The sequence below is a fragment of the Petaurus breviceps genome, unplaced genomic scaffold (genome assembly GCF_028583685.1).
Source record: "Petaurus breviceps papuanus isolate PSGF00001 unplaced genomic scaffold, PetGlider_PUasm1.0 37, whole genome shotgun sequence".
NCBI classification, from domain to species: Eukaryota; Metazoa; Chordata; class Mammalia; order Diprotodontia; family Petauridae; genus Petaurus; species Petaurus breviceps.
Genome location: NW_027186296.1, coordinates 77224752 through 77237825, shown reverse-complemented (window position 1 = coordinate 77237825; position 13074 = coordinate 77224752). Strand labels below are relative to the sequence as shown.

Sequence of the window (13074 nt, the reverse complement as noted above, 5' to 3'; positions counted from 1 at the left end):
ACTGCCTTCCTGAAAAAAATCCAAGTGCCAGATATACCTGCCTGTCATCAGGGCAAACCAAGGCAGGAGGTATAGGGCATTATCAGCACAGGCTCATGAGGCTTTTTCAGAGGCTCTCAAGATTTAGAGCCCAGTTTTGGAAATACTGATACACCATCTGTAATCCATGAGGAACTACTTACCTCCCACCACCCTCCAGGTGCAGAGGCAAAGACCTGCCTTTACATTTAAGGAGGACATGTCTAATGCCCATTATCCACACTTCCATCCATCACAAAAGCCAACCATCAATCTAGCTAGCCATGTTAAAAAAGATTTAGGGGCAGCTAGGTGGCGCTGTCAATAGAGCACCAGCCCTGGAGTCAGGAGGACCTGAATTCAAATTCAGCCTCAGACACCACACAAAAAACTAGCCATGTGACCTTGGGCAAGTCACTTAACCCCAATTGCCCTCCAAAAAGCAAAAAAAAAATGAAAACAAACCAGATATAAAGCTTAACTAGCTGTGTAACCTTGGGCAAGTCACTTAACCTCAATTGCCTTTGGAGTGGAAGGCCCCCCTCAAAACAACACAAAACAAAAACCCAGACTTAAAGGAAGGCTTCTTGCCAAGTGATTAGGGATAAGCTCTGGGAGTCTGTGAATCTTACTTTTTAGTCTTAAATATTTCTTAGTCCACTAACAGCAGGGCCACCCACTGAATCACTCCTAGTACTTTGGGTCATCTGGGTAGCCCTCTACCTCTGGGTGAGGTGGGAAAATTTTCTTCTAGGCCATTCAGGAATGGTCACCAGCTCCTACAGGCCACTCCCCTTTTCACATTACACATAAAGACAGTTAAGCCTTCACTAGATTTGCCAATAGCAAGAGCTCTGAATTAGTGTCCATTGTGACCTTGGGCAGGTCTCCCCCTCTGCCCTGACTTCTCAAAGTTTTTATAAGGCTTATTAATTCTGCTAGAGCCACAACAAAACTTCCTGGGAACTGCACAGCAAGTTCTAACTAGGGCAATACTGTCAATTAGAAGTATGCAATAATCGCAATAGGGAAGAGTTCTCAGAACCTGAGTGTGTCTCACAAAATCAATGTTTGTAAATGGATGAATCAAGACAGTACGTGGGTTTTTGACATGAATGATCTCACTGGTCTACTGTTAACTCTAAGTTTTTTTGTATTACCCACCAAAAAAGAAAAGGGGGGGGGGGAATTGTTATCTTAGGAAATCTTTTTTATTGAGCAGATAAGAATCATTTGCCATTAACACATTAACTGCCGTCAGGATGGAAGTTCAACATTAGCTATGGAAAAAAAGGACCTGCTTAGAAAACAGTGAAACAACACAGAAAGGAGGGGGTTAGCTCATTAAGAATGGTTTTTCAAACATACTTTAGCAAATGCTGGTTGTATATATATAATTAGGGTGATAATTACAAATAATTATTATCTACTCAAACGCAAAGACCAAGTACTGGATTATCACAGACAACACTGAGGGCAACAAAGTAACATTCTGAGGAATGCTCCCAATTTCCATCAACATCAACTGACCCAACTACAGAATGAACTTCAATAACTTAACCTCTCACCCCTCCCCCCTCCCCAATAGCATGTACCTAGTCACTTCAAGACAGAGATCTAAATTCTATTGAGGACAATTATGGAATCTTCTACTGATGTTTTCTCCTTAACCCTCACCCTGCCCCCCCAAAAAAAGCCTGTAAAAATTTTACATTCTTACGACAATGATTGCAAAGAGTCTTATGCCTTCCCCTCCCTACCAAAAAGTTATAGAATTTCTTTTCTGAATGAAATTAAGGTAATTGTTTTTGAAGGTTTGTCTACATTTAGAAGGCTGTGCAACTCTAAGAACAGGCTGAACAGTCTGGGGATGTCAAGAAATCACAGGCCCATATCAAACATTTGACCAATGTGACACTAAGGGGAAATTAAGATTACTATGAAGACATGTCAGTGCCCCAACCTACATGCTGACTCTCTCTGATGGTCTAACATATTCCAGGGTGAGGAAAAAGCCTTTGAAGTTCATCACACCATGATCAAACCACCAACCAAACTATGTTCAAAGGAGTATATATCCACAGGACTCTTCTGGCCAATGAGTTTGGCTGAATGTTTGAAGAAATGGGAGGTAGAACAGTACAGTGGATTTGGAGTAAGAGGATCTGGGTCCAATTACTGGCTCAACATTATCTAGATGACCTTTGGCTCTGTTAGCCTCCATCCTTTTATCTGTGAAAGGAGGGGCAGAGGTGTGGACTTAGAGGACCTCTGAGGTCCCTCCCCAATCTAAATGGAAGATCTTATGAAATTGGGATGGTCAGCATGCTTAATGAAATAAGTGAACCTGGGAGTGTTACTGTCAGTTACTTATTTGCTGGCTCTCTATGAAACTTGCAAGGGATTATAAATATACAGAATGAGTGAACTGACAAGTAGCCTCTTACTTGAGATGAGTATTTTAAAACTCCAAAGTTTTCAAAACTGATTTTGATGGCACAGGTTACTATTCCCTCTCAGACTACATTTGTTGATGGTTCTAACAAAAATTTTGTGGAAAAACTCACCTCTCTGCAGTTAACTTGGTCGGGAGCTTCTCCTAAGATAAATTTGTCCCCCAAATTGATATAGTCCAAACTATTAAGGGTTCTGAAATGTGTCTTTTACCAAAGTCTATGGGGTCAAAATGTTACCTGTGAGAGTGCATCTCTGGCAAGTTATATTAGTCAATAAGAAAATATGACTCAATATAAAATTACAAATTTTTGCTTCACATACAACCTTTCAGGGACTTCTCAAGAGAGGATGAGCTGTATTTGGATTTCAGAGGACTGAGGGGACAACCAAGCAACACACTTCCAGAAGAATTAGCGCTTACTTTCCTGCCCCACCACCCACCCATTCCCCAAAGGATCCTCTTTGAAAACCTGTCCATGCCCAAATGCAGGCTGTGGCTGAGGGGGCAGTCACTAGCTCCAGTTACCCAATCCCCCAAACAGAACTGAGTGCTGGGCACTGGGCCCCAGGTTTCAGAGTCAAGGTTTCTCCACTCAGTCACTTTCAAACTTAACAGAGTTGACTTGGGTGGAGATGGAACCACCCCGGTAGCTGCCCCTCTTCTTCTTGGTCTTCTCATGTCGAAAGGACTTGCCTTTGGTGAACTTCAGGACCTCATTGGCTTTCTCTCCCCAGTCTCCAGCTGCACCCCGCTAAAGAAAGGAGAGAAGACATCACCAACCAGAAGGGCTAGGGAAGGGTGATATACTACTCTCTCCTAGGGCAGTACTACCATTCCTTTCTTACCTTGGCATCAAAGGAGTTGTCAGCCACCCGAGAGTCAACCTCAACTTCTTCTGACTTAACTCTCCGGAAAGGGGAAGATGCCCTTCTCTCTCCCTGTGAAATACATTGGAATATAGGGAAAAGGGGCCAAGAGAGAAATGTAAATTGGCCCTGAAATACTCCCCTCGACCCCCAGGGAACAAGAGCCTTTAGTGCCCATTTAGTCACTCACCTTTTTTGTTTTGGGAACCGTGTTTGGCGTCTGAGGCTTTTGTTTCTTCACCTTAGGGGGAGAGGCCTCTTGGCTAGGGCTAGCATGCTTTTTCCGCTTCTTCCCAGAGCCTGATGGGCACATAACTTAGGATTATTTATCAAGAAATAGCCTTGAGAGTTTAATTCTATCCCAACCTCCCCAGGGCTGTCCCAGATACTGAGGTGTTCAGCACACACAAGACAGACCCTGTCAGTGCCTCCTCATGTCCCGACACAGACCTGGCTTGGCTGCTGCATCTTCCTCTTCCTTCTCCTTGCCTGTACAAGTCTTCCCGTTCTGGGGTGCCGAAGGGCAAGACCCATTGACCACCAAGCCAGGGCTCTTTTTAAGTTTTGGTTTTTCCTCCTCTTCACTGGAGCTGTCAGAAGATGAACTACTCTCAGCCTTAGATTTTTTCACCAAGGCAGGCTTAGGAACAGCTGCAGTCCCCACTTTGGATTTATTCACTTTGCTTGCTGGTTCTTCCTCTTCACTGCTGGAGCTGTCAGAGTCTGAACTGCTGTCCTGAGTGGCTGTTTTGGGCCCTAGAGATGGAGTTCCCTTGGCCCCCACATTGGGTTTGGGGAGAGCTGCTGTAGCCTTTGTCCCTGGTTTCTTCTCTTCCTCACTAGAACTGCTTTCCTCCTCGCTGGAGCTGCTATCCGCTTTCCTGAGCAGAGGTTTTTGATTGGTGGCCTGCTTGGTGCCAGGGGCTGGCTTGGTTGGTGCTTCATCCTCAGAGCTGTCTGAGTCTACACAGAATGGAGCAGTGAGCAGATGTCCCCAGACCACAGCCATGTAGCAGATTCCCCCTTTCTCCCCATGAACCCCAACTCCCTAACTTCCCTCTCTATACCTGAGCTGTCTGACGAGTCCTCAGCAGCTTTTGTAGTCACAGCTGGCTTGGGAGTTGCCTTAACAGCAACAACAGGTTTGGGGGCTGCCTTTTGAGGTTTCTTCTCTTCCTCTTCTGAGCTGGAATCTGAAGGGAATCTGTGAGGTTAGAATGGGCCCACAACTCCTGCTGAGGGAACAATTCTTACTCCTTGGCTGAACTGACCTCCCTCCTTCCCACCAAATTCCTTCGACAAGGGATGAGAGACAGAGATGAGACTGAATAAACAGACACAAACAAAACACCTGAGTCACTGTCTGAACTGGACTCCTCTCCTGTGGCCTTGTTGGTTGTAGTCTTCACTACTGCAGCCTTGGCTGATGCAGGCTTAGGTGTGGCAGCTTTGGCCCCTCCTGATTTAGCTGAAAAGGGGTAAATGTGCTTCATTTCAGGGTCCATTCCCAGATTCTCATCCCCTGCCTTTCACTCCTCAACCAAAGCTGTGCTCCTGACACGCCCCCTTCCCCCCCACACACCTGCAGCTGCCTCCTCTTCACTGCTGTCCTCACTGCTGTCAGAAGAGTCACTGCTTTCCTCCTTCTTCTTGGGGGGTTGGTCACTTGCCACCTTCTTCTTGGGGGGCTGGTCACCTACTACCTTCTTCTTGGGAGGCTGGTCACCTACTACCTTCTTCTTGGGAGGCTGGTCCCCTCCCGCCTTCTTTGGCTGGATACAAGGCGGTGGGGGAACAGAACTGTAAGGACCTGCTTAGAGGAGCACAAGAGACCAGTAGTTGAAGTGCCATAGTCTCACTCTTGCTAGTCAGTGTTTTTCTCTTTTAAAAACTTCCTGTAATTCTACCTACTCCAGACTATGCTTAAGGGTAGTAGCATTGGGACATGACGATATTGAGCTCAACTGTATGTGTAGAGAAAATCTTGTCCTTGAATCCTACAATCTTTTCTCATCTCTCTTTCCTGCACAAGAAACAGTAAGACTTAAAACTGTAATGAGAGAGATCGGCTTCATCTGGTTGTTCTGGGAAGGGTGTGCAATTAGGCAACCTTAGACCAAAAGAGTAAATACATATATATTTTCAGTTTTCATCTTATCATCTCCTGATACACCGTAAATGTTTAGTCCTGGGTCCTCACCTATTCCAGCCTTAATTTTTCTCACTGTGAACGCTGCACTAACAACCACCTAGATCACTAGTACCTCAATTTCAACACATAGAAAACAGAAGTTACACTCTTTCTCCCAAACCTCTCCTTCAAATATCCAGATTTTTGTTTGGGGCATTACAGCCCTCGTAATACAGGTTTATAATCTTAGAATCATCCTTAATTCACCCCTTTCCTTCATCTGATCACTTGTCTGTGTAGTCAATTCTACCCTCACTACATCTCTCCTCCATCCACTTACACAACCACCATTAGTAGTTCAGGGTCTGTCTCAAGTCTTGGATCATAAGCCTCCATTTCTTCCTAAGAGTTCAATTATCATCTCTATTTTGATGATTCCCAGTGCTACTTTCTTCTGAGCTGCCTTTTGATCCAGATCTTAATCTGTATGTCTCAAGACACTTCCAAAGCATTGTGTACAAAATAAAACCCATTATCTTTCCCTCAAAAAACTCTTAACTTTCCCCCTTTGTTCTGATTCTTCTTTCGTAACATGATTAATGTGGAAATATGCCTAACATGGTTATACATATATAACTGCTATCAGATTGCTCACCTTCCTGGGTAGGGGGGGGGGAGAAAAAAATCTGGAACTCAAAAATTCTATAAAAGTCAATGTTAAAAACTATCTTTACATGTAATTGGAAAAAATAAAATGCTATTAAGTGGGGGAGGGGAGGAGAGGTAAGTTCTAACTTTAACCCAACTCTTCCATGGACACCACTATCCTCCAGTCACACTGGCTTACAATCTCAGTCTCATCTTTCACTCCCCACTCTCACTTATCCCACAGATGCACTTTGTCAGCAAATGTTCTCATGTCTCCCTCTGCAACACACTCACATACCTATCTTTTCTCCCCAATCCCACAGCTACCACCTTTGCCTCATCACCTCTCATTCTGCCTACTGTAAGACCCTTCTAATTGGTCTTCCCACCTCTCCCTACTCCAATTCATCCCCTATTTAGCTCCATTAAATGATTTTCCTACAGGACAGGAGCACCCATATCACTCTTTCCCTTAGTAAAATCTAGTGGGGCTCCCTATTGCCTCCAGGATCAAACGTAAACTCCTCTTTCTGACATTTAAGGGTCGGCTAGGTGGCACAGTGAATAGATCACTGGCCCTAGAGTCAGGAGAACCTGAGTACAAATCCAGCCTCAGACACTTAACACAAAAAAACCTAGCTATGTGACCTCGGGCAAGTCACTTAACCCCAATTGCTCTGCCTTCCCCCCTAAAAAAAAAGTTCTTCACAATATGGCCCCTTGCTTTCTTTCAAGTCTTTTTTGCACTTCCCTCTGCTCTACAAACTCTGTATCCTAACTGCCCTGGCCTCTTGCTTCTCCTCACACAGAGCAATCCCTCTCCATGCTTCTGTACCATCTGTCTCCCCTGCTTGAAACACTCTCTCCTCTATCTCTACCTGTTTCTTTCACTGGCTTCCTCCAAGACTCAGCTAAATCCCACTTTAGGCGGGTGGCCTTTTCTAGCTCTCTCACTGACCCTCTGAGATTACCATCCATCTACTGCATATATCAACTACATACCTACTTTTTGGAGGAAGGCAGGGCCAATTGGGCTTAAGTGACTTGCCCAAGGTCACACGCCTACTAAAGTGTTGAGTGTCTGAGGCCGGATTTGAACTCAGGTCCTCCTGACTACAGGGCTGGTACTCTATTCACTGCACCACCTAGCAGCCCCCTACATACCTACTTATTCTGGCTTGTTTCTCCTGTTAGAGTGAAAACTACCTGAGGCCAGGGCTTTTCTTTGTATCCCAAGTGTTTGGTACACAAGTACTTGAAAAAATGATGACTAGTTGGTCTTCTTGCTTACAATATGCTCCTCTCCCCAACCTACCTTCCACAGAGCTGCCAAAATAATCCCACTTTAAGGCAAAGTTTTACTATGTGCTCTTCTACTAAAAAAACTCCTCCAGTAAGATAAAACCCAAATCCCTCCTCTTGATGGCAACCTACCTTTTCAGATTCTCTCCACATGACTACTCCACTTCCAGTATGCTAAATCCTAGCTAAACTGGACTCCCAAGTGTTCATCTACAACATTTATTCATAAGAACTATGCACCCCATGGCTAGAACAAAATTCCTCACTTCCAAATCTATATTAAGCCCTCTCCCCAGTTTCTTCAAATTCCCTAATGTCATGATAGTAGCATGGTATTTAAATAGTACTTCCCTTACAACTCTTTTGTAACATAGGCAATCCAAACACTAGTATCATCATGCTATAGATGAGAAAATTGATTCAGAGAATCATGATATAAACATCTCCTAGCCACAGATTTAACATTTTTTCCACTAAATCAAGCCTATAGTTGAAGTTCCTGGTTAATGTTCATGTGTAACTAAAAAAAAACATTCCAAAACCCAGTACCTTACTGCGTGCTATTATGACATTCATGTACTATATTCCACCAACCACAACAGAAGTGGACTGAACCACTTTTTGTTCTTCTTTATGAAAGAAAGCTGAAGTGTAGGAGTCAGGCAAAACAAACTGGACCCAAGGACTGGAAAAAGGCACTCAAGATTGGCAGATGGGAAATAAGACTTTATGCCTTTGTATCTAGGCCCCAACGCTGTACCCATTCAATTATTCAGAAAAAGGATAAACTGTAAACATCTTCAAGCTGAGACAGAGAGGGGGATTCAGAAGCTCTGACACTGAACCTGTACTGGGGAGCTGGGGCTGCCACAGAGGTGTGGCAACAGAATAAGGAGACCTAGAAAATAGTCTCCTTTTTAATCTCACTCACCTTGTTTGGCCTTGACAGGTTTTTTCTTCTGTTTCTCTTCTTCTTCCTCACTGGAGGAATCTTCACTGCTGGAACTCTTTTGGGCAGCTTTCACAGGGGTCTTAGATGGAGTTGGCTTCTTCAGTGCAGCCTTAATGACAACATACCAATCAATACCAATGCTTGGCAATGGGACCCTCCTCCCCTCCAAGGGAAAAGAGCTTCAACCTTTTTGGATGGAGCTGGAGCCTCCTCCTCCTCCTCTGAGTCACTGCTGCTGCTGCTGCTGCTGCTACTTTCACCAGCTTTGCCATTGGCTAATTTGGAGGTGACCTGGGTAGCTGTGCCTAGGAGGGAAAAATGAGATCAGTTCAGTTATCTATTAAAAGGCTCCTTTAATAAGGCCCCATACTAGGTATTAAACAAACATTTTGCCAGGAAAGATAGATTGTTTCTCCATTTAATTCTGTTCCCACCCCCAAGAACAGAAATGTTACTATCCCTAAGGCTTTAGATGGTAAGAGTACATTAAGAATCATTCAAATGTCTCCTTAATCATTCTGACTAAAGATCTGACAAAGTTTATAATATGTTCTCCTGTGCCACCCCCCATTTTAGGTATAAGAGAATTACAAAAGTTTTTCTCTTCAGTAACTACAGAGTGTCTTCAAAGGACACCCCCACCCCACCCCCGCCAGTGACAGCCAAGTGGCCTACAACAGGAAAAATGTGAGCATGTATGTTGGGGGAGGGACAATTCTAAGACCCCAGGTCACAAGATGACCAAGTCCCTTGCTACCCCTTTTCCTAAATAAAAATTCTTACTTGAGGAAAGAAAAGTACCTGGCTTAGCAGGGGTCTTAACTGGAGTCTTAGCTGTGGCCTTGACTGGGGTCTTGACTGGGGTCTTAGCTGGGGTCTTAACTGGAGTCTTAGGTTTCTGTTTCTTGGTAGCTTCATCCTCTGAGCTGGAGTCAGAGTCGGAGTCGGAGTCGGAGTCAGAGTCAGAATCTGAGTCAGAGTCAGAGCTGGAGCTTTCAGCATTCTTAGGCTGAGCTGCCTTAGGGGAGGGTATGGCTGCCTTGGCTGGGGGCTTGGCTCCCTTCTGTTAGGAGAAAGAACAAGTATTCAGCAAAGGGCTTCTGGGTGTCCAGAGAAGGACATGCTAGAACAGAAAACATGGAGAATTCTCTTCCCACCAACTCATGTCAGAAAGATTTCCTTTCTAATGGCATCTTTGTGTCAAGTCCTATAGGAGACCTAGATTCCTGCCCCCAGCTCTTCTCCTGCAACCCACATATTTTGACCTGGGCAGACTTCTTCTGGCTTTTGTTGTCTTCTTCCTCACTGGAGTCCTCACTGCTACTACTACTCTCTGCTGCTTTGGCAGGAATGGCTGATTTCCCAGGCTGAGGGGATGTACCAGGGGGCTTGGTAGCTGGGGAAGAATATGGAATTGGTGAGAATTAGGCTTCTGAACAAGGTGAATATTCCCAAGTGAGAGAGAAGAACCTTCATGTGCTTTAGCTAGAAATCAAGCACATGGAAAAAATACACTCCTCCCTGCTTCATGCCCCTTTCTCCTTCCACCCACTCCCCAAATCATCCCTTACCTAGTTTCTTGGCGGGAGGCTGTTTGGTCTCTCCTTTATGACTGCTGCCACCAGAAGCAATAGATTTCTTAGCTTTCTTTGCCACTGGTCCGTTAGCCTGCAACTTCCGCTTTTGAGTTTTAGAAGACCTACTAGGTGAGGAAAGGGTAAAATGAACTCTGAGAAGGGGCTGGCTTATGACTTACCAGAGAACAGAGAGCTAAAGGGGGCAGAAGGAACTTACTTGAGCCAGAAACTATAGATGTCCAAAAGGGAAGTGGCATTGGGATCCTGTTGGGCCTGCAAGGACAGGGAGAGATAGGGCTGACATCCCTAAAATGGTGGAATTTTTGTAGTCACACCCACAAAGTTCTATCTGGTTACATTAGGCAGCTGTTACAACCTGAAGTTTTTTTGATCCCAATATATTTTAGCTAGCCTTTTCATCTTCAAATCTGAGAAGCATGCCATTATGTTTTCATACAGATAATTTCAAATTATCAAACACTTACTAAGCACCTACCATGTTCAAGTTGCTAGGGATACAACAATAAAGACGGCACAGACCCTCCTTCGTAAGGAACTTAGAATAAATTTTAACACAGAATAGGGTGATGGGAACAAGGGAAAGGTCCAGGCAAAATTATGATAACTCTACATTAAATGCTTGAATTAACTGACTCTGAGGAAGAAATCATTTTCAGTTAAGGAGGGGAGGCTTAAGGAAGGCTTCAATGCAAAGTAGCACCTGAGTTAGGCCTTGAAGGGAGAGTGTGAGCAAAGCTACAGAAACAAGAATCAACAGAATGTGGGACAGAGAACAGTCCAACTTGGCTGGAACATTGAATAACAACTTACATTTATAATGTGCTTTAAATTAACAAAGCACTTTCCCTACAACCCTAAGAGATAGTAAACACAAGTACTGTTTTTTACAATAGAAGAAACTGAAGCTAAGAAGAGCTGAGTTAACTTGCTCATGGCCACAAGGTAGAGGCAAGGCATAATCCTAGGCCTGACTCAAAACTCAGCATTCTTTCTTGCATTCTAAATTTTGTACTGGGAAATCAAAAGCAATTATTATGAAGCACTGATTTCTACAAATCTCATATAAACTTTAAGGCCAGTCCACAGGAACAAAAAATATGCTTTCTTTTTTCTTGCTGAGGGGTGGAGGGAGAGAGGGAGGGAAGGCGAAAGGTAGAGAAAGAGGGAGGAAGAGAGAGAGAGAATACAGTGATGGGTCTTTGGCAGAGTCAAACAATTCAAGTTCATTGAAAAGATTACTCAAGTGGGAGACCCCAGGCAGAAATATCACTTAGAATGCTACAATGTTGATCTGGGTGAAAAAACAACCTTAAGTATTTATTATACTATGTGCCAGATATAGAAGGAGCTGGGGACGCAGAGCCAAAAATGGAACAGAGCCTTAACTGATTGCTGTGGTAGTGGAAAGGTTATCAAGTGCAAATATTTAACCAATAAAAATGTTGACCAGAATTGAGCCAGAGTCAGCTTCCCCTATAGGATCATATAGATCTAACTATTTTTTAAATTTTATTTTAAATTAATTTGTTTGTTTACTTTTAGTTTACAGGATTAAATTCCACAATTCCTTGAGTTTCACATTTTGTCCCCCTCCTTCCCATGGCAGCATATAGTCAAGTATAGAATCTGGAAATACTTTCACATTACAAATTAGTCAGGTTATAAAGATGGATTGTATCAGATGGAATAAAAAATGGTAAAGGACATAAAACCAAACAAGAAAAGGAAAAAGATCAGGTATTTTGCTTCCACCTGGATATAAACTCAGTTCTTTCTAGTTCTTTCTCTGGATGCACACATTTCTCTCCATCATGAGTCTTTTGGGATTGACTTATATCACTGCATTGATAGTCCATTGAGAGTCCAGTCTATCAAAGTTGGTCATCACACATACATTGTATCTGTAATTGTGTACAAATTTCTCCTGGTTCTACTCTTCTCACTCAGCATCAGTTCATATATGCCTCTCCAGGTAAATATGAAGTCCATCTGCTCCTTGTTTCTTATAGCACAATGGTATTCCATAACATGCATATACCACAACTTGTTCAGCCATTCCCCAATTGATGGGCACCCCCTTAATTTCCAATTCTTTGCCACCACAAAAATAGCCGCTATAAACATTTTTGTACATATGGGTCTTCCTCCCACTTCTATGATCTCTTTGGGATATAACCCTAGGAGTGGTATTGCTGGGTCAAAGGATATGAAATTATTTATAGCCCTTTGGGAATAATTCCAGATTGCTCTCCAGAAAGGCTGGATCAGTTCACCACTCCATCAGCAATGCATTAGTGTTCCAATTTGCCCATATCCTCTCCACCATTTATCATTTTCCTGTTTTGTCATCTTAGCCAATCTGACTGGTGAGATGTGGTACCTCAGAGTTGTTTTGATTTGCATTTCTCTAATCAATAGCGATTTAGAGCATTTCTTCATGTGCTTAGAGATATCTTTAATTTCTTTCTCTGAAAATTATCTGCTCATATCCTTTGACCATTTATCAATTGGGGGAGATCTAACTATTCTTAACCAACACTTACTGGGTGCTCAATTAAGCTCAAATTTAGCTAGCGGTTATCAAGCAGCCCACCTGTCCCCACCACATCCACAAAGCAGAGATTCACATTTTCCCGTCCTACAGCCTCGCCTCCATTTACCAGTCTCTGTGTCCACAAGAGCGGGAATTAACCACATTATACCAAAGCTACGGTCGCCCTAAGGCGCCCTAAGGTCGCCCTAAGCACCCACTTTCCCGGGACCCACGAGGGCCCCCTCACCCCTAGGCCCAGTTGGAACCACGTGCTTTCCTCTCCCCTCGCCAGGCAATAAGATTGCCCTTCTGCCCAGGCGCGTGGGGACTTACGGTTCCCGTAGCCTTGGCGAACTTGCTTGCCGCCTCCGGAAACTGGTTGTCGCGCAGGAAACCGAGCACAAGAGGGAACAAGTCACTGGGCACCACGCGTAACACTTCTTGCTCCGCCATCCTCTAGGTCCAAATGCGTCATTGGCGCGACTTAACGTTGGACGTCGCATATAATGAAATCACTCCTGCACGGTGAAGGTGAAGGGAACCGGATGTTGCGTCAAGGCCTTTGCGC

The 13074-nt window shown here is 44.0% G+C and overlaps 1 protein-coding gene across 4 annotated transcripts; it reads right to left on the bottom strand.

The window, feature by feature from the left end:
• Nucleotides 1-1207: 1207 nt before the first annotated feature.
• On the bottom strand, nucleotides 1208-13027 carry NOLC1 (nucleolar and coiled-body phosphoprotein 1). Of its 4 annotated transcripts, none has more exons than XM_069098813.1 (14): nucleotides 12840-13027; nucleotides 10170-10225; nucleotides 9947-10074; nucleotides 9641-9771; nucleotides 9177-9438; nucleotides 8562-8680; nucleotides 8355-8484; nucleotides 4925-5155; nucleotides 4694-4810; nucleotides 4410-4535; nucleotides 3793-4305; nucleotides 3533-3642; nucleotides 3322-3414; nucleotides 1208-3227 (listed from the first exon to the last, which is right to left on the bottom strand). In XM_069098813.1, the coding sequence occupies exons 1-14, from the start codon at nucleotides 12957-12959 to the stop codon at nucleotides 3069-3071; spliced, it is 2295 nt and encodes a 764-aa protein (XP_068954914.1). In that variant the 5' UTR covers nucleotides 12960-13027; the 3' UTR covers nucleotides 1208-3068. The 4 variants fall into 4 exon arrangements, with proteins under 4 accessions (XP_068954914.1, XP_068954912.1, XP_068954915.1 ...); XM_069098811.1 differs by having other exon boundaries at nucleotides 9947-10077; nucleotides 12840-13025; XM_069098814.1 differs by having other exon boundaries at nucleotides 4925-5152; nucleotides 12840-13025.
• Between the last annotated feature and the right edge of the window lie 47 nt (nucleotides 13028-13074).